General features: G+C 40.3%; 2 protein-coding genes across 5 annotated transcripts in view; one reads left to right on the top strand and one right to left on the bottom strand.

Moving 5' to 3' along the window:
• The window catches only part of LOC138771230 (major centromere autoantigen B-like), a 139,671-nt gene extending 134,839 nt beyond the window's left edge, over window positions 1-4,832 (top strand). For both annotated transcript variants that reach the window (XM_069950800.1, XM_069950801.1), the window contains 9 exons: window positions 29-70; window positions 979-1,014; window positions 1,729-1,767; window positions 2,807-2,857; window positions 3,431-3,475; window positions 3,681-3,731; window positions 4,073-4,105; window positions 4,383-4,430; window positions 4,748-4,832. In XM_069950800.1, coding sequence (XP_069806901.1) covers window positions 29-70; window positions 979-1,014; window positions 1,729-1,767; window positions 2,807-2,857; window positions 3,431-3,475; window positions 3,681-3,731; window positions 4,073-4,105; window positions 4,383-4,428 — 343 coding nt within the window. In that variant the 3' untranslated portion in view covers window positions 4,429-4,430; window positions 4,748-4,832. The remainder of the gene's footprint in view (window positions 1-28; window positions 71-978; window positions 1,015-1,728; window positions 1,768-2,806; window positions 2,858-3,430; window positions 3,476-3,680; window positions 3,732-4,072; window positions 4,106-4,382; window positions 4,431-4,747) is intronic.
• Window positions 1-21,067, bottom strand: part of ACTR10 (actin related protein 10) — a 464,033-nt gene that overhangs the window by 282,591 nt on the left and 160,375 nt on the right. The window lies entirely within an intron of this gene.

Below are 21,067 nucleotides of genomic sequence, written 5' to 3'. Positions count from 1 at the left end.
ACTATCTTCTCTATTCTATCACTAACAGGAGCGATGAAGGCCCCGAGGAGGAGGAGGAAGAGGATTCAGAGTAAGTATCTCATAGTAAAATATAATAATATAATAGTTATATCAGTCACAAAGACATGTTTGCAGGGTGGTCTCGTCTTAAAGGGAACCAATCAGTACAATTGGGCTGATATGGTTCCCTGGAGCACTGTATACAGCTCCTGAGCAGCCTGGGCAAGTACCGGCCGTGGCTGCAGCAGAAGCTGTATATCGGAGAAAAAGAGGTTTTACTACTAGAGCGCGCAGCAGGCAGAGACGGGGAGGTAGTCATCTGGGTGCCCATATCTAGTCACCGCTGTCTGCCTGTCAGCGTGCTCGGCAGAATGATTGACAGGGAGAGAGGCTAGTAACAACAAGCCTACAAAAATTAGTGTTCTTTTAAGTTATTAGTTTTTTTTTTTTTAAAGGATTAGTAATTTACTTCTATTAAATAAACTCTTCAAGTAGGTATCAGCTGCTGTATGTCCTGCAGGAAGTGGTGTATTCTTTCCTGTCTGACACAGTGCTCTCTGATGCCACCTCTGTCTGGGACGGGAACTGTCCAGAGAAGCAGCAAATCCCCATAGAAAACCTCACCAGCTTTACAGACTGGAAAGAATACCACTTCCTGCAGGACATACAGCGGCTGATAAGCAATGGAAGATTTGAGATTTTTTAATGGAAGTAAATTACAAATCTCTGGCACCAGCTGATTTGAAAGAAACATTTTTGATTGCTTTTGCTTGCATTTTTTCTAGAAAACTTTGCAGCATTTTCTTTAAATGTAAAATTAAAACATAAAACTTGTGTGACCCTATAATTCTTCCCCTATAGACACCGATCATGGCGAGAATGCCTAAACTGTCTTCTTATTGATGACGTTCTCCTAGAAAACTGATGTGTCTGATGTGTGTTAGGTTTTCACTATCTTCTCTATTCTATTCCTAACAGGGATGAAAAGATCAGGGAGGAGTTTGAGAACTGGGTGTAAGTATCCTATAGTAATATATGTGACAGTAATATTATAGTTACATCAGTCACAAAGACATGTTTGTAGGGGGTCTCGTCTAAAACCAACAAGCCTCTGCTCCACGCTCCCTGGTGCTTCTGCCTGCTCCTCGGTATCTTCCTGGCAGCAGCAGCAGAAGCCAGGAAGAAGCCGGGCAGCGAGCAGAAGCATCGGGGAGTGTGGAACGGTATGTATATACTTTGCTGTTTTACACTAAAGGCAAAGACTGCATGGACATCGCCAAAGATATACACAGGCCTTGCTGCGCGATTATTGAGGCGTGTAATAGGCTCAGTAAATGAGTGATGATCTAAGTCTCCTCTATCTTCATGACTGATGCCTTTAAGACACTTACTCAGGTACACAAAAGGGACGCCGAGCAACGTCACCTTGGATATGTTAAAAAATGTCCATTGGTTTAATATAAGAAAAGTAAGAAGACTTTTTTATAGGTGCACTCACATATTATACGTTAAACATAGATTAACCAAGATTTCACGCAAATTTTTCAAATATTCGAACCCAAATACCAAGTGCTAAGAGCGCTTTTATAGTCAGACCATCTGTTTTAATAAATCTGGGCAGTGGATTTCTAATTTACCAGTTTCTATAAAATCTCCCCCAATATGCAGCACTTGGGAGGACTGACTAATATTTCCTTTATAATATGCAATTTTTTTGTCATGTAATAGGTGGAAGATGAAGGTCATGGATGCGCCATGGATGTTCAGGTAATAACACTACACCAAAAAACAGCAATGACATCAAATAAATCATTTTTATCATAGTTTGTTTTTGTTTGTTTTTTACTTGCTTCACCACATAAAAGAATAGAATAAAAAGCGATCAAATGTGGCTTAGAATGCACAAAAAAAAAACAAAAAAAAACAGGTTTTCACACAAAAATATGTTAGCACCCCAAGTCCTCTGTAAATTGATATGAGGCCTACATAATATCCTAAATAAAAGGGGGACCCCTAATTCCACTAGGTGCTCTTTGGTGTCTAAGACCTATGTGTCAGACATGTGGAGCCCTAGAGACGCTATTAACAGATTTCTCAAACTTCAGAATCAGGGAATAAATATGGAGTTGCAGTTCTCTGCCAACACCGGCTGCTATGTTACAGAAAGAAAAACTATTAAAATAGAAAATGAGAAAAGACAAATAAAAATTTTAAATTAATTTTGGCACAACTTGATTTGATTTTTATTTCCTCAGGAGGGGGTGCAGGTTTAGGGGGTGCAGGTTTAGAAAAAGGGTGGTTTCAAAATATTTTTAACATTTTCATAGAAATATGGAAAACTGCTACTAAATGTATTAGCTCTTAAATGTTCTAAACAAAATAAAAGATTGGTTAATAAATTTTGCAAACATAAGGTAACTATTCTGTAAATTATCGATAATAATTAATTTATCAGGCAAGTAGAGAATTTCAACTAAAATCTTATGTGTTCTAGAAATTTTAGAACTTTTATTTACAATAAAAAAAATAATTGCCACTAACATAACACTTGATGTGTCATGGAACATAATGTCAGAATCACTTAGATGCAAAAAAAAGTTACTGCCATAAAAAGTTATTCATGTCAAATTTTAAAAATAGGGCAACGGTGTTAAGGAAACAACTGGCAGTGACGACAACGGGTTAATAAATATCATTAGTGGAATTCATGTTCTTATTGAGACGTCACAATAAATAGCATTTTCTGAAAGTTTTAAATGGGGCAAAGTAACAATCATCCTAACCAAACCTATGTTCTCTGTTACAGGAAGGGCCGGTTTCCACTACGCACCTGGCACCCTAACCTGCAGACCATCATGTAAGTATGAAGAAGAGATAAAATCATCTACATTATGTGGGATAACAATATGAGTCCATGGAGATCAGAGTTCCCCACCCAAAACTCTGTGTAGTCACATATCCCCAAAAACTGTATATAGGTATAAATATAAGCTGGTTTATATTCTATATTCAGTGAAGTTGACGAAGACGCGGATGAGGACGAGGCGGCGGACATCCCCAGGTAAGGGCTCAAAGCTTATAGTGTTGTAAATACATGTTTATTTTTTCAATCATCCAGTATAGAGAGAGGAGCTGCGGGAGGACAGGATAGGGGGCGCTCTAATTAGACATAGCATCATATTTTTCCATTTATTTTAACAGCATTTATTCACATTGTAAACTGCTGACACTGTGAGATAGCCATTAGGGTCCGCATACACTTCATACTTTAGTTGGCCGTACCCGACATATATAGTACTACTATGGTCAATGCATACAGCAATGTACAGCTCCACCCATTACCTTTGCAATCACTTTCTTTACAATAAACTATATAATCTGTAATATAATGATATATTTATTTATGACATGGTTTACATTCTATACACAGAGAAGAGGAAGAAGAGGACGAAGTGATCACCGAGGAGATCCCCAGGTAATGAAACAAAGCTTAGAGTATTGTGAATACATGTTGTTGTTTTTTTGTCCGTTCCCGACATATATAGTACTATCATGGTAAATACATACAGCAATGTACAGCTCACTCCATTACCTTAGCAATCACTTTCTTTACAATAAACCATATAATGTGTGATATAATAATACATTTATATATGAGATGGTTTACATTCTATACACAGAGAAGAAGAGCAGGACGAGGAGGAAGAGGCGACGACCGAGGAGATCCCCAGGTAATGAAACAAAACTGATAACATTGTGAATACAAGAAACTGTTATTTACCATCATGTATAGAGAGGACAGGGGGCGCTCTATTTGGAGGTGGGATCTAATTTCTATTGTGGGTAATGGTGAATATTATATTATATTACTGCAGGAGTGACTAGAGCTGGTAATAAATGCTAGAAGGATAGAACTAGACCTGACTATAATACATGTAGCTGCAGGAGTTGATGGCCCAGCTATAAGAATACATTTCCTTTATATTGCTTCTATATAATGTGCTCAGCAATTCTGGTTTCCTTACACTAACCATTGATTTCCCTCCATTTCTTGGTCATTTCTCCTGGGCAGAAGCAGCAGCAGAAGGAGATCCATCTTATCCAGGTAAATATAAGGGATGATACACTTACATGATAACACACCTCTATAGCTGCACTGTATATCCTCATGTCATCACTATATATTATATTATCAGTCACATATAATAACCACAAAAAGCCTCATGTACATAATACAGACATACAAGTGACATGGTGCCGCCTGTATCACACCCACTAGGATAGCACTGAGTCCCCTCTCTCCAGTGTAATGTCTATTCCCCATCACTGCTGACTGGTCTGATCTCAGGAAAGTCATGCTGGTTTTTCTCTTTCCCTTATAGACTGCGGGCGCTGTTCTGCTGCTGCTGCGCCACCACGGAGGAGTAAAGGTGAGTAACCAAAATCCCATCACACCTCAGATCACTTTTATCCTGACTGTATTTTCATATGGAGCCCGTCTCTCTCTCTCTCTCTCTCTCTCTCTCTCTCTCTCTATATATATATATGTATATATATATAGATAGATCTCTCTCTATATATATATTTATAGTCGCTCCATATGAAAATACAGTCAGGATAAATAATATATATATATATATATATATATATATATATATATATATATATATATGTAACCTGTGATTATTAACAATGTTCATCATATCTTTATTCTGTTAACACATGGCTTGTTATATATCCTATCTAGATAACACCGCGCCGCCAGTGTGAGGAGAAGACACCCGACCATCTGGAGCTGTCTGGAGGAGGAGGAGGCGTCCGGAACATCAAAGGGTAAATGAGGCGCCAGTAAGAACAGGAGGAAACATTTACCTCATATGGGGGGAGGAGGTGACCCCATTTTCCATCAGAAATAGGAGGAATACACTCTAAGAACACCTAGAGTGTCTGGAGGAGGTGCCCTTAAAGGGGTTATCCAGGTAACTAAAAAGGCATTTCCTCCCTCGCCGCCATCTCACTTCTGGTTTGGTCTCCTCACACACCAACACCTTCTTACCTGGCAAAACGGAGGCGGCCTGAGACAGTGGGCCAGGTACTTTGTTGTGATTGTCGCATGCGGGTGGAACCAGTGGCGGTCAATGTACAAACAATGTTGCCTATGTCATCACAGCATTGTGCGTACATTGACCACTGCTGGCGGTGAGTTTCACCCACATGTGGTGATCACACCATAGTACCTGATCTACTGTCTCAGACCTTTGCCAGGTCAGAAGATGTTGGAATGAGATGAGTCCGAACTGGAAGTGAGATGCTGGTAATGATGGAAAGGAAATACCTTTTCAGCTCCCCAGATAACCCTTTTTAACATCAAGAGGCAAATTAGGGCCCATAACATCAGGAGGATTTATTTGCCTCATACGGGGGAAGGAGGAGCCCCCATTACCATCAACACTAGGAGGAATACACTCTTTTAACACCTAGAGGGTCTGGAGGAGGTGCCCTTAAAGGGGTTATCCAGGTAACTAAAAAGGCATTTCCTCCCTCGCCGCCATCTCACTTCTGGTTTGGTCTCCTCTCACATCAGCACCTTCTTACCTGGCAAAACGGAGGCGGCCTGAGACAGTGGGCCAGGTACTTTGTTGTGACTGTCGCATGCGGGTGGAACCAGTGGCGGTCAATGTACAAACAATTTTGCCGATGTCATCACAGCATTGTGCGTACATTGACCACTGCTGGCGGTGAGTTTTACCCACATGTGGTGATCACACCATAGTACCTAATCTACTGTCTCAGACCTTTGCCAGGTCAGAAGATGTTGGAGTGAGATGTGATTGAACTGGAATTGAGATGCTGGTAATGGTGGAAAGGAAATATCTTTTCAGCTCCCCAGATAACCCCTTTTTAACATCAAGAGGCAAATTAGGGCCCATAACATCAGGAGGATTTATTTGCCTCATACGGGGGAAGGAGGAGCCCCCATTACCATCAACACTAGGAGGAATACACTCTTTTAACAGCTAGAGGGTCTGGAGGAGGTGCCCTTAAAGGGGTTATCCAGGTAACTAAAAAGGCATTTCCTCCCTCGCTGCCATCTCACTTCTGGTTTGGTCTCATCTCACACCAGCGCCTTCTTACCTGGCAAAACGGAGGCGGCCTGAGACAGTGGGCCAGGTACTTTGTTGTGATTGTCGCATGCGGGTGGAACCAGTGGCGGTCAATGTACAAACACTGTTGCCAATGTCATCACAGCATTGTGCGTACATTGACCACTGCTGGAGGTGAGTTTCACCCACATGTGGTGATCACACCATAGTACCTGATCTACTGTCTCAGACCTTTGCCAGGTCAGAAGATGTTGGGATGAGAGGTGATAGAACTGGAAGTGAGATGCTGGTAATGGTGGAAAGGAAATGCCTTTTCAGCTCCCCAGATAACCCATTTTAACATCAGGAGGCAAATTAGGGCCCATAACATCAGGAGGATTTATTTGCCTCATATGGGGGAGGAGAAGCCCCCCTTTAAGATCAGTAACTAGAGGAAGAGACTCCCTTAACACCTAGAGTGAGAGACAAGAGTCTACAGGAGGCAGCAGTAACATCTAGAAGCAAGTGAGGTGAATTTATCATCAAGATTCATTGGTGTCAGATGGGTCAAGAGTGATAGAGCTACTCACCCATCTATGCTGTCAGTGGTAGAGTTGGTATTAGCACCTGATCAACCTAAACCAGTGATGGAGCCCCCTTCTTCAGGTTGTGCTGCCCTTATCTGATTCTGAAACTATGTTTAATTAGTGTTACCCTCTAAGCCCAGAGGAGGGGCAACTCTCCAGCCATGGCTCCCTCGAGGTTTCCCCCACAGGGGGTTTTTCCTCGCCTGAGTGCTGGAGGGTGACTCTTTGTGAGTCGGGGGTCTTTTTTGGTGTCATATAATTTAAAATAAAATTATGATCATTTGACACCTAATTACAATGTGTCATGTCTTTATTTTGCTGCTTTGGTGTCACTTATTTTGCTTTGGACTTGTATATTTATCACATATTGCAAAGTCAGAAAACCACACATCTGCCCACCAAAGAAACACCTCCATTATTTTATTTCATCAGGATCAGGACTTAGAGACCATTCACTTTAATACCCTTGTGGACAGTGCCCCATGGAGGAGACTGTTTAAGACACATGACACCTTTATCTGTATGTGTGTATGTACGTTACATAGTATTAATTCAACTGTTAGTTAACACTAATTATAGCAGCCAATGCAGGCCTACAGGAAGCGTAACCCTACTTTCCCAGGTGACTGAAAATCCAAAATTGCCTATGTGGGCAGGAGGGATTTTTAATAGTCAGTCGAGTCAACTAGGACATAGATAATGGGTTCCAAGTCTTACGGAGCTATACACACTCTAGACAGTAGATAAATTCTCTGAACCTACAGGAAAAGTTTAACTGGACTGAACTTAAAAGGGAAAACACATGAAAACGAAAAAGCAAGGCAGGCAGGGGTGCAGGAACTTAATAAACTGAGCTGTGCCCTGTCTTTTATTTTCTCCTGGAATCCAAGCATGTCAAGTACCTGGAACTTCCAGCTGCAACCTGACGGCTAGGCTGAGCGGTGTCCTTCCCCAGTCACTGACTGGCTTGAGGGGCAATTGCTCAGCCAGGCACATGACATTGTAACTGGAAGAGCTGCAAGAACCCAGCGGCTGTTAGATGGACCCAGGGACCCTAGGGTGGACCAGGGTAAGTATAGTTGGTTTATTATGTTTCCGCAACTCCCCACCCCTCGGTTTATTTTAATGTCCTGGGACTTCACCTTTAATGAATGGGTCTGGATGACACCCTTCAGTGTTGTCTGCGGGCGGGAGATAGCCCGGTACCTGTCTGCGAGTAGGAAGAGGTAAGGTTCTTCATGTGGACAAGTGTAATGGAGGCAGAGCCAGCGCTGTGGTAGGGCTGCCGGATTCACCGTATGGGAATCATGGGCTAAAACAGGGCAAAGTTTGTTAATGCAGAAGCTCTGTGTGCCATCACACACAACACAGTGCCAGCGCATCATGTACGATGGTGCCTGTAGCTGAGAGAAACTTTAGTGGATGGTATCAGCTGGACTATTAAACAAATAGGTATCGGCTAAATACAAAGCAATATTTCCGGTGCATCATGGGTTGTCAGCACCCAGGGCAAGGCAATGTATTGTGCTCAGAAAAAAAAGGAAAAAAAAAAAAGGAAAAAAATTGGTCAGCTCTCCTGGAACACTGTTCACACTGGGCAGGAGCACGTTGCCATGGCTGAAATTGCAAACACACAAAAACACAGAAAAATGCAACAGCTCACCGCAACAGCAAGATACAGACCCACCATAGATATGAAAATAATTAAAAGCAGCCCCCACAACTGCCCAAAAAATTCCCACAAAAATAATGAGTCTCTTGGTCACTATTTGCAAACAGCGTAAACTGCCTCACCACGATAAGGTGGACTCATATCGAGGCAGACCCTACACTGTATGTACACTATGGCCTCTCCATGGCGTTTAATACGCCTATGCTCTGGGCATGCAAGAATGTATTGTGCTCCCCAACTTGGGCCTGTAACAATGCAGACAGTGTGAGCATTAAGCATTTTTGCAAAAAACGGATGAAAAAAACGGATGCAATTGTGTGCATCCATTTTAATCCGTTTTTCATTGACTTCCATTATATATATAAAAAAAACCAGAATCCTTTTTTTTAACGGACACAAAAATGAAGTTAACAGATCGTTTTTTTTTTTTTACATGAAAGTCAATAGAAAAACGTTTCAAAACGGGTGCACACAAATGCATTCGTTTTGGGTTTTTTTTGCAAAAAAATGGATTAAAATAACTGATTGCAAAAACGTAGTGTGAACCCAGCCTAAGGTACATTTCTTTTGCAGTGCAGTGGGATCTTATAAGCAATCATGGAGCTCCTTATTGCTGCTGATTGCTGGTTTGCACATTTGTCTTTTTGCTGCTTTTAAAGAGGATGTACCACCAGGTCCTCTTTAATCTGAACCCAGGGATCGAACGGTGCCGTCACGGGCAGGGCCGGTTTTAGACAAAATGTGGCCCTGGGCAAAACTAAAGTGGGGCCCCAAAAATACATATATACATCCAGCAGGTATTGTGCATAGTGCGCAGCAGCATATCCCCAGGCGCAAGTTTTTATGCAAAAAATTGCACGTTAAATTAAGTTTGCCTGCCTTATGCAGTTTTCACTCAAAAGGCAAAAAAAAACTAAATTTGCTCATTCCTGTGCAATTAAGTGATGATGCATGATACTTATTAAGACAATGACCCATTGCTCCCCCCCCACCCACATGTGTATATGGATAGATAAGCCACAAGAAGACAGAGCAGGCACTACGGCTTCCTGGGCTCCGTAAACAAAGCGTACCGTGTGCAAGGTACTCGCTCACGTGTTGCTCGTTGAGACAGCAGTAAGTCCAGCAATCATAATAATATCCAGTAGAATTACAACGGCACTCACCGGTGTCAGCGAAATCGATGGTTTATTACAGGAAGAGATATACAACAATAGCATGTGCGTTCCACAGAAAGGAGGTGTGGAGCGCTATTGTTGTATATCTCTTCCTGTAATAAACCATCGATTTCGCTGACACCGGTGAGTGCCGTTGTAATTCTACTGGATATTATTACATATATATGGATAGACTGACAGATAGATAGATAGATAGATAGGAGATAGAGAGATAGATAGATAGATAGATAGAAGATAGATAGATAGGAGATAGATAGATAGATAGATGATAGATAGATAGATAGATAGATAGATAGATAGATAGATAGATAGATAGGAGATGGATAGGAGATAGATAGATAGATAGATAGGAGATAGATAGATAGGAGATAGATAGATAGATAGATAGGAGATAGATAGATGATAGATAGATAGATAGGAGATAGATAGATAGATAGATAGATAGATAGATAGATAGATAGATAGATAGACTGTTCAGAGAAGTGCGGCACTCAGAGTTAAATGAATGCTGGGTGCCAGCGGTATCACCTTGATCCAACGGTGTCAGTAGATAGCAGAACCAATATAACTGCAGCACACCAGTCTTGTGAAAAAAAATTGTGGATAATTTATTTCATAAAGAAAACTCGGAACAGTGGTAGCGACGTTTCAGTCCTTCAATGTGGACTTTTCTCAAGCTCAGTGAACACACATACACACATGATTTAAATAGCATCCGTGATAATACAATTAGTGACGTGACTTGCTGAAAGCATGTGCAGCATAATCCAACATAATTTCTCCAACAAATGTTGTGATTTTTAAGGGAACAATATACATTCCAAAATATAAGTAGTGTAATGTGAAATAAATGAAAAATTCAAAGTTACTATGTATCAATTCGGATCGGATCTAGTTCACCCACAACATGGTCTGACCTTGGATCATGGAGTACGCATGGTTGAACCGCACGCCTGAATGAAGCGCACGGCCATATTGGAAAAAATAAGGTGAGGTATAGCGTCCTAGGTTGCTATGCAACCAGATTAGCCTCGGCATCCATTTCAAGCCCACAGTAGGTCGTAGGAATTGGAGCCTAAGTAGGATATTGCAGGAGAAAAGGTATTTTCATTGCCGAATTATTGAGCTGTGAGTCCAACCAATTAGCACAGATCTCCCTCTCTGTATACAACAGGACGCTGGAACAGATGCCCTCGCAACAGGATCTGAAGCTTGAACACCGATGGGTCACTGTGGGGGCTCACCAGCTGACGGCTGTTTGTATCGTGTATGCTGCATCCTACAGGCGATGTAAGGACGATTACCTCAAAAAATGATGATAGTTATATTGTGAATACTTCAAGGTCATACTTGGTGAGGAACTTTATTCCGATCCGAGAGAAAGGCTTGACAATAATGCAATCTGTAATAGATAATATTCAAGATTATAATCAATATTCATAACAAACAATATGATAATAAATAATATAAGAGTGTGTTCACACTACTCTAAAAAGGAGACAAAACAAAACAGTCACAGGTTCCCATGAAAATTCAAATCTCTGAAATATAATGATAAGCATACAGAACTATCTGAATGTCAGATTGCGTAGATCCGATCACTGTAGAAATATGTTATCCCTACCCTACGGGGCTACTCATCTTTGATTACAATATCGTGGCAAGATTTTAAAGTCCACATTTAGACCGTTGGGTTTCAACGAATTCAAGCGGAAGATCCACTGTAGTTCTCTATGTTTCAACATAGCTACTCTATCACCACCTCTGCTTGGGGTAAGATTTGATCAATGAACATTATTTTGAGGTCAATCTCTCTATGCCCACTATCTACAAAATGTTTAGGGACTGGGAGATCCTGTTTGCCTTTACGAATGGTGTATCTATGTTGTGTTAACCGAGTCTTCACATCATATGTGGTCTCTCCCACATACAGTAACTTACAGGGGCACCATAAAACATATATCACAAATTCAGAATTGCAATTGATAAATTTGTTGATTTTAAAACATTGACCTGTTTGTGGATGGATGAATTGACTACCTCTATGTACATATTTGCAGTTGACACAATTACCACATGGGAAACAACCAATGGAGCGAGGACCCAAGAAGGTAAGTGCCGGGGTTCTAACATTTGCTACTTCAGTCTTGACTACCATGTCCCTAATGTTTTTGACCCTTCTATATGACATAAGTGGTTTTCTATTGAGAGCCTCAATCTCTGGATGGTTATGTTGAATAATATGCCAATGTTTATTGACTATTTTGGCAATGTCTGGACTGAGAGAATTATATGTGGTGACGAATGGAATCCTCTCTAATGTGGTGATTTTTGGTTTGTCCCGTAGTAGTTCAGTTCTGTCAAGTTGACTAGTGACTTCCATATGTTGCTGAATTAACCTCTTAGGATACCCTCGCTCACAGAAATTATTGGCTAACTGGATCATGGTTGTCTCTAATCTATCATTTTCTGAAACAATTCTCTTAGCCCTAAGAAACTGGCTTTTGGGTAAATTGCGTTTCATTTGTGGGGGGTGTGTTGACTCGAATCGTAATAAAGTGTTCCTGTCAGTTTGTTTAACATACAGGTCAGTGGCTAACCGATCACTAATCCTGTACACCAAAGTATCTAGAAAGGGAACTTCTGATCTAGACTCAGTCATAGTGAATTTAATGTCTTGATCCATGTGGTTCAAAAAATCCCAAAATGCAAGAAGTTGATCATGTGTGCCATTCCAGATAATGAACACATAGTCTATAAATCTCCACCAGCCCAGAAGATACTGGGCATGGTGGGATGTATAGACGTGCGTTTCCTCTAGGTACTGTACAAAGAGATTTGCATAAGCTGGTGCGACAGGACTGCCCATCGCAGTACCTTTTTGCTGAAGAAAAAACTGCTTATCAAAGGTAAAAAAATTACTGGTCAAGATCATATTGAGCAGTTCCAAAAGAAACTGTTGACAAGGTGTGGAGAGAGGAGTTTTACATAGTGTCTGTCTAATGGCATGAATTCCTTTCTCATGCGTGATGGATGTATAGAGACTGGCGATGTCAAACGTGGCCAGTATGACATCGCCAGATAACTCCACCTCTTTAATTTTTCTGATAAAATCAGATGTGTCACGAATGTACGATTTGGATTTAATCACATGTTCCTGTAATATTTTGTCCAGAAATATGGATGAATTACTCAAGATTGAGCCCCTTCCGGAGACTATGGGTCTCCCTGGGGGGTTGTGCAAATCTTTATGGATCTTGGGTAGTAAATATAATCGAGGTGTAATAGGATGTTCTACCCATAGGAAATTCCCCAATTTTTTGTCAATAATAGATGTTGTGATCGCAGTATCGATAAGTTGTCTCAATTTTTGTTTTACAGAGTTCGTGGGATCGCTAGGCAGTGGTAAGTAGGTGGTTAAATCACTTAACTGTTTGTGTGCTTCAGATTTGTATTGTGTGGTATCCATGATCACAATTCCTCCCCCCTTGTCTGCAGGTTTGATTGTAATCTCCACATTGTCACTCAATTGTTTTAAGGCTAAGTTCTCATTATATGTCAAATTGGGTTTTTTTAAAAAACCCGATGGTGTATTCAGTTTGAGGTTCTCTATGTCACGTTTCACAGATGTAATATATGTTTCTAAAGCATGAGATGTGACTACCGGGACAAAATCACTCTTCACAAATAAGTCTAAGCCCTCTGCTGTAAGCTCACATGGTGTATTTGATACATTAGTAAAGTTTACAGTTTCACTCCAAATTTTCAATTTAATCCTCCTGAAAAATAAATACAGGTCCAATTCAATATCAAACCATCTTGTTGGTGAATCTGGACAAAATGACAAGCCTTTACTTAACACATGCATTTGTAAATCAGTTAAATTAGTAGAAGAGATATTTACCACTGTGGTGTCAGGCTCATTGTCTCTTAGTCCATATGTCAATTGGTCTTGTTGTCCTCCTTCCGTTTCTCCAGGAATTTGCGTGTCACTTGAGTTCTCGGTGTTTTGGCCGAAGCAGATTTTCCGGTATCGGCGTCTCCTCTTGCCTCCGCGTCGGGTTGGCCGCTTGATCTTGAGGGGATCCGATTGCGTTGACCTAAAAAAGCTGCACCTGGTGTTGATGAGTCTGTGGATGTGTTCACACTCGGACCTCTGTCTCCACGCGTTTTCTTGTTCATGAAGTTTTGGGTGTTCCAACTGTAAATGTTACCAGAAAGATAATCTTTTTCATCTCTATACCATTTTCTTTGTTTGGTCTCCTCAGTCTCTTTTCGGAATTTAGTTAGAAAGTCCTTATGTTTAGTCATGTATCTGTTGTATTCGTTGTCAGCCATCATGCTCTTTAAAGTGCTGTCAAGGTGTTCCACTTTAATCAGTAACAAATCCAAATCTTTTTGTAAATAATCAATATTTAACAGTATAATATTAAGAGCATATTCATTGGACATTTGTTCAAATCGATTCTTAAAGTCTATATTGGTAGTTAATACTGTAGGTTTTAAATGAGATCTCATCCCCCGTGGAATCCGTGATGATTTGTAGTATTCACCCAACGTGTCAATATGTAGTTCCAATCCTACTAATCTTTTTGATTCTGTCTCATATTCACGTTTAATGTTAATGAGAGTGGGAGCACGCAGAAAACTGGTGTCCCCTCGTAACCTGTCCACTATTCGTTTTACCTCCGATTCAGAGTATCCCGATCCAAGTGTGTGTCTCATCTCAATGGTATGACGACTTGCTTCAGAATTGGATGTGGTGCCAGCATTAGGATCCATATTCAGACTGTTCAGAGAAGTGCGGCACTCAGAGTTAAATGAATGCTGGGTGCCAGCGGTATCACCTTGATCCAACGGTGTCAGTAGATAGCAGAACCAATATAACTGCAGCACACCAGTCTTGTGAAAAAAAATTGTGGATAATTTATTTCATAAAGAAAACTCGGAACAGTGGTAGCGACGTTTCAGTCCTTCAATGTGGACTTTTCTCAAGCTCAGTGAACACACATACACACATGATTTAAATAGCATCCGTGATAATACAATTAGTGACGTGACTTGCTGAAAGCATGTGCAGCATAATCCAACATAATTTCTCCAACAAATGTTGTGATTTTTAAGGGAACAATATACATTCCAAAATATAAGTAGTGTAATGTGAAATAAATGAAAAATTCAAAGTTACTATGTATCAATTCGGATCGGATCTAGTTCACCCACAACATGGTCTGACCTTGGATCATGGAGTACGCATGGTTGAACCGCACGCCTGAATGAAGCGCACGGCCATATTGGAAAAAATAAGGTGAGGTATAGCGTCCTAGGTTGCTATGCAACCAGATTAGCCTCGGCATCCATTTCAAGCCCACAGTAGGTCGTAGGAATTGGAGCCTAAGTAGGATATTGCAGGAGAAAAGGTATTTTCATTGCCGAATTATTGAGCTGTGAGTCCAACCAATTAGCACAGATCTCCCTCTCTGTATACAACAGGACGCTGGAACAGATGCCCTCGCAACAGGATCTGAAGCTTGAACACCGATGGGTCACTGTGGGGGCTCACCAGCTGACGGCTGTTTGTATCGTGTATGCTGCATCCTACAGGCGATGTAAGGACGATTACCTCAAAAAATGATGATAGTTATATTGTGAATACTTCAAGGTCATACTTGGTGAGGAACTTTATTCCGATCCGAGAGAAAGGCTTGACAATAATGCAATCTGTAATAGATAATATTCAAGATTATAATCAATATTCATAACAAACAATATGATAATAAATAATATAAGAGTGTGTTCACACTACTCTAAAAAGGAGACAAAACAAAACAGTCACAGGTTCCCATGAAAATTCAAATCTCTGAAATATAATGATAAGCATACAGAACTATCTGAATGTCAGATTGCGTAGATCCGATCACTGTAGAAATATGTTATCCCTACCCTACGGGGCTACTCATCTTTGATTACAATATCGTGGCAAGATTTTAAAGTCCACATTTAGACCGTTGGGTTTCAACGAATTCAAGCGGAAGATCCACTGTAGTTCTCTATGTTTCAACATAGCTACTCTATCACCACCTCTGCTTGGGGGTAAGATTTGATCAATGAACATTATTTTGAGGTCAATCTCTCTATGCCCACTATCTACAAAATGTTTAGGGACTGGGAGATCCTGTTTGCCTTTACGAATGGTGTATCTATGTTGTGTTAACCGAGTCTTCACATCATATGTGGTCTCTCCCACATACAGTAACTTACAGGGGCACCATAAAACATATATCACAAATTCAGAATTGCAATTGATAAATTTGTTGATTTTAAAACATTGACCTGTTTGTGGATGGATGAATTGACTACCTCTATGTACATATTTGCAGTTGACACAATTACCACATGGGAAACAACCAATGGAGCGAGGACCCAAGAAGGTAAGTGCCGGGGTTCTAACATTTGCTACTTCAGTCTTGACTACCATGTCCCTAATGTTTTTGACCCTTCTATATGACATAAGTGGTTTTCTATTGAGAGCCTCAATCTCTGGATGGTTATGTTGAATAATATGCCAATGTTTATTGACTATTTTGGCAATGTCTGGACTGAGAGAATTATATGTGGTGACGAATGGAATCCTCTCTAATGTGGTGATTTTTGGTTTGTCCCGTAGTAGTTCAGTTCTGTCAAGTTGACTAGTGACTTCCATATGTTGCTGAATTAACCTCTTAGGATACCCTCGCTCACAGAAATTATTGGCTAACTGGATCATGGTTGTCTCTAATCTATCATTTTCTGAAACAATTCTCTTAGCCCTAAGAAACTGGCTTTTGGGTAAATTGCGTTTCATTTGTGGGGGGTGTGTTGACTCGAATCGTAATAAAGTGTTCCTGTCAGTTTGTTTAACATACAGGTCAGTGGCTAACCGATCACTAATCCTGTACACCAAAGTATCTAGAAAGGGAACTTCTGATCTAGACTCAGTCATAGTGAATTTAATGTCTTGATCCATGTGGTTCAAAAAATCCCAAAATGCAAGAAGTTGATCATGTGTGCCATTCCAGATAATGAACACATAGTCTATAAATCTCCACCAGCCCAGAAGATACTGGGCATGGTGGGATGTATAGACGTGCGTTTCCTCTAGGTACTGTACAAAGAGATTTGCATAAGCTGGTGCGACAGGACTGCCCATCGCAGTACCTTTTTGCTGAAGAAAAAACTGCTTATCAAAGGTAAAAAAATTACTGGTCAAGATCATATTGAGCAGTTCCAAAAGAAACTGTTGACAAGGTGTGGAGAGAGGAGTTTTACATAGTGTCTGTCTAATGGCATGAATTCCTTTCTCATGCGTGATGGATGTATAGAGACTGGCGATGTCAAACGTGGCCAGTATGACATCGCCAGATAACTCCACCTCTTTAATTTTTCTGATAAAATCAGATGTGTCACGAATGTACGATTTGGATTTAATCACATGTTCCTGTAATATTTTGTCCAGAAATATGGATGAATTACTCAAGATTGAGCCCCTTCCGGAGACTATGGGTCTCCCTGGGGGGTTGTGCAAATCTTTATGGATCTTGGGTAGTAAATATAATCGAGGTGTAATAGGATGTTCTACCCATAGGAAATTCCCCAATTTTTTGTCAATAATAGATGTTGTGATCGCAGTATCGATAAGTTGTCTCAATTTTTGTTTTACAGAGTTCGTGGGATCGCTAGGCAGTGGTAAGTAGGTGGTTAAATCACTTAACTGTTTGTGTGCTTCAGATTTGTATTGTGTGGTATCCATGATCACAATTCCTCCCCCCTTGTCTGCAGGTTTGATTGTAATCTCCACATTGTCACTCAATTGTTTTAAGGCTAAGTTCTCATTATATGTCAAATTGGGTTTTTTTAAAAAACCCGATGGTGTATTCAGTTTGAGGTTCTCTATGTCACGTTTCACAGATGTAATATATGTTTCTAAAGCATGAGATGTGACTACCGGGACAAAATCACTCTTCACAAATAAGTCTAAGCCCTCTGCTGTAAGCTCACATGGTGTATTTGATACATTAGTAAAGTTTACAGTTTCACTCCAAATTTTCAATTTAATCCTCCTGAAAAATAAATACAGGTCCAATTCAATATCAAACCATCTTGTTGGTGAATCTGGACAAAATGACAAGCCTTTACTTAACACATGCATTTGTAAATCAGTTAAATTAGTAGAAGAGATATTTACCACTGTGGTGTCAGGCTCATTGTCTCTTAGTCCATATGTCAATTGGTCTTGTTGTCCTCCTTCCGTTTCTCCAGGAATTTGCGTGTCACTTGAGTTCTCGGTGTTTTGGCCGAAGCAGATTTTCCGGTATCGGCGTCTCCTCTTGCCTCCGCGTCGGGTTGGCCGCTTGATCTTGAGGGGATCCGATTGCGTTGACCTAAAAAAGCTGCACCTGGTGTTGATGAGTCTGTGGATGTGTTCACACTCGGACCTCTGTCTCCACGCGTTTTCTTGTTCATGAAGTTTTGGGTGTTCCAACTGTAAATGTTACCAGAAAGATAATCTTTTTCATCTCTATACCATTTTCTTTGTTTGGTCTCCTCAGTCTCTTTTCGGAATTTAGTTAGAAAGTCCTTATGTTTAGTCATGTATCTGTTGTATTCGTCGTCAGCCATCATGCTCTTTAAAGTGCTGTCAAGGTGTTCCACTTTAATCAGTAACAAATCCAAATCTTTTTGTAAATAATCAATATTTAACAGTATAATATTAAGAGCATATTCATTGGACATTTGTTCAAATCGATTCTTAAAGTCTATATTGGTAGTTAATACTGTAGGTTTTAAATGAGATCTCATCCCCCGTGGAATCCGTGATGATTTGTAGTATTCACCCAACGTGTCAATATGTAGTTCCAATCCTACTAATCTTTTTGATTCTGTCTCATATTCACGTTTAATGTTAATGAGAGTGGGAGCACGCAGAAAACTGGTGTCCCCTCGTAACCTGTCCCCTATTCGTTTTACCTCCGATTCAGAGTATCCCGATCCAAGTGTGTGTCTCATCTCAATGGTATGACGACTTGCTTCAGAATTGGATGTGGTGCCAGCATTAGGATCCATATTCAGACTGTTCAGAGAAGTGCGGCACTCAGAGTTAAATGAATGCTGGGTGCCAGCGGTATCACCTTGATCCAACGGTGTCAGTAGATAGCAGAACCAATATAACTGCAGCACACCAGTCTTGTGAAAAAAAATTGTGGATAATTTATTTCATAAAGAAAACTCGGAACAGTGGTAGCGACGTTTCAGTCCTTCAATGTGGACTTTTCTCAAGCTCAGTGAACACACATACACACATGATTTAAATAGCATCCGTGATAATACAATTAGTGACGTGACTTGCTGAAAGCATGTGCAGCATAATCCAACATAATTTCTCCAACAAATGTTGTGATTTTTAAGGGAACAATATACATTCCAAAATATAAGTAGTGTAATGTGAAATAAATGAAAAATTCAAAGTTACTATGTATCAATTCGGATCGGATCTAGTTCACCCACAACATGGTCTGACCTTGGATCATGGAGTACGCATGGTTGAACCGCACGCCTGAATGAAGCGCACGGCCATATTGGAAAAAATAAGGTGAGGTATAGCGTCCTAGGTTGCTATGCAACCAGATTAGCCTCGGCATCCATTTCAAGCCCACAGTAGGTCGTAGGAATTGGAGCCTAAGTAGGATATTGCAGGAGAAAAGGTATTTTCATTGCCGAATTATTGAGCTGTGAGTCCAACCAATTAGCACAGATCTCCCTCTCTGTATACAACAGGACGCTGGAACAGATGCCCTCGCAACAGGATCTGAAGCTTGAACACCGATGGGTCACTGTGGGGGCTCACCAGCTGACGGCTGTTTGTATCGTGTATGCTGCATCCTACAGGCGATGTAAGGACGATTACCTCAAAAAATGATGATAGTTATATTGTGAATACTTCAAGGTCATACTTGGTGAGGAACTTTATTCCGATCCGAGAGAAAGGCTTGACAATAATGCAATCTGTAATAGATAATATTCAAGATTATAATCAATATTCATAACAAACAATATGATAATAAATAATATAAGAGTGTGTTCACACTACTCTAAAAAGGAGACAAAACAAAACAGTCACAGGTTCCCATGAAAATTCAAATCTCTGAAATATAATGATAAGCATACAGAACTATCTGAATGTCAGATTGCGTAGATCCGATCACTGTAGAAATATGTTATCCCTACCCTACGGGGCTACTCATCTTTGATTACAATATCGTGGCAAGATTTTAAAGTCCACATTTAGACCGTTGGGTTTCAACGAATTCAAGCGGAAGATCCACTGTAGTTCTCTATGTTTCAACATAGCTACTCTATCACCACCTCTGCTTGGGGGTAAGATTTGATCAATGAACATTATTTTGAGGTCAATCTCTCTATGCCCACTATCTACAAAATGTTTAGGGACTGGGAGATCCTGTTTGCCTTTACGAATGGTGTATCTATGTTGTGTTAACCGAGTCTTCACATCATATGTGGTCTCTCCCACATACAGTAACTTACAGGGGCACCATAAAACATATATCACAAATTCAGAATTGCAATTGATAAATTTGTTGATTTTAAAACATTGACCTGTTTGTGGATGGATGAATTGACTACCTCTATGTACATATTTGCAGTTGACACAATTACCACATGGGAAACAACCAATGGAGCGAGGACCCAAGAAGGTAAGTGCCGGGGTTCTAACATTTGCTACTTCAGTCTTGACTACCATGTCCCTAATGTTTTTGACCCTTCTATATGACATAAGTGGTTTTTCCAATATGGCCGTGCGCTTCATTCAGGCGTGCGGTTCAACCATGCGTACTCCATGATCCAAGGTCAGACCATGTTGTGGGTGAACTAGATCCGATCCGAATTGATACATAGTAACTTTGAATTTTTCATTTATTTCACATTACACTACTTATATTTTGGAATGTATATTGTTCCCTTAAAAATCACAACATTTGTTGGAGAAATTATGTTGGATTATGCTGCACATGCTTTCAGCAAGTCACGTCACTAATTGTATTATCACGGATGCTATTTAAATCATGTGTGTATGTGTGTTCACTGAGCTTGAGAAAAGTCCACATTGAAGGACTGAAACGTCGCTACCACTGTTCCGAGTTTTCTTTATGAAATAAATTATCCACAATTTTTTTTCACAAGACTGGTGTGCTGCAGTTATATTGGTTCTGCTAGATAGATAGATAGATAGATAGGAGATAGATGATAGATAGATAGATAGATAGATAGATAGATAGATAGATAGATAGGAGATAGATAGGAGATAGATAGATAGATAGATAGATAGATAGGAGATAGATAGATAGATAGATAGATAGATAGGAGATAGATAGATAGATAGATAGATAGGAGATAGATAGATAGTGACAGAGAGTCACTGAAACGTTGCGTTTGGAGTGTTGCACTATGAATTGACTGAACACACACAGCTTTTTCACTACGCTGGAGTGC

Source organism: Dendropsophus ebraccatus, chromosome 13 (assembly GCF_027789765.1).
Source record: "Dendropsophus ebraccatus isolate aDenEbr1 chromosome 13, aDenEbr1.pat, whole genome shotgun sequence".
Taxonomy (NCBI): Eukaryota; Metazoa; Chordata; class Amphibia; order Anura; family Hylidae; genus Dendropsophus; species Dendropsophus ebraccatus.
Note: the sequence above shows the minus strand (reverse complement) of the source record. Positions and strands in the feature narration are given on the sequence as shown.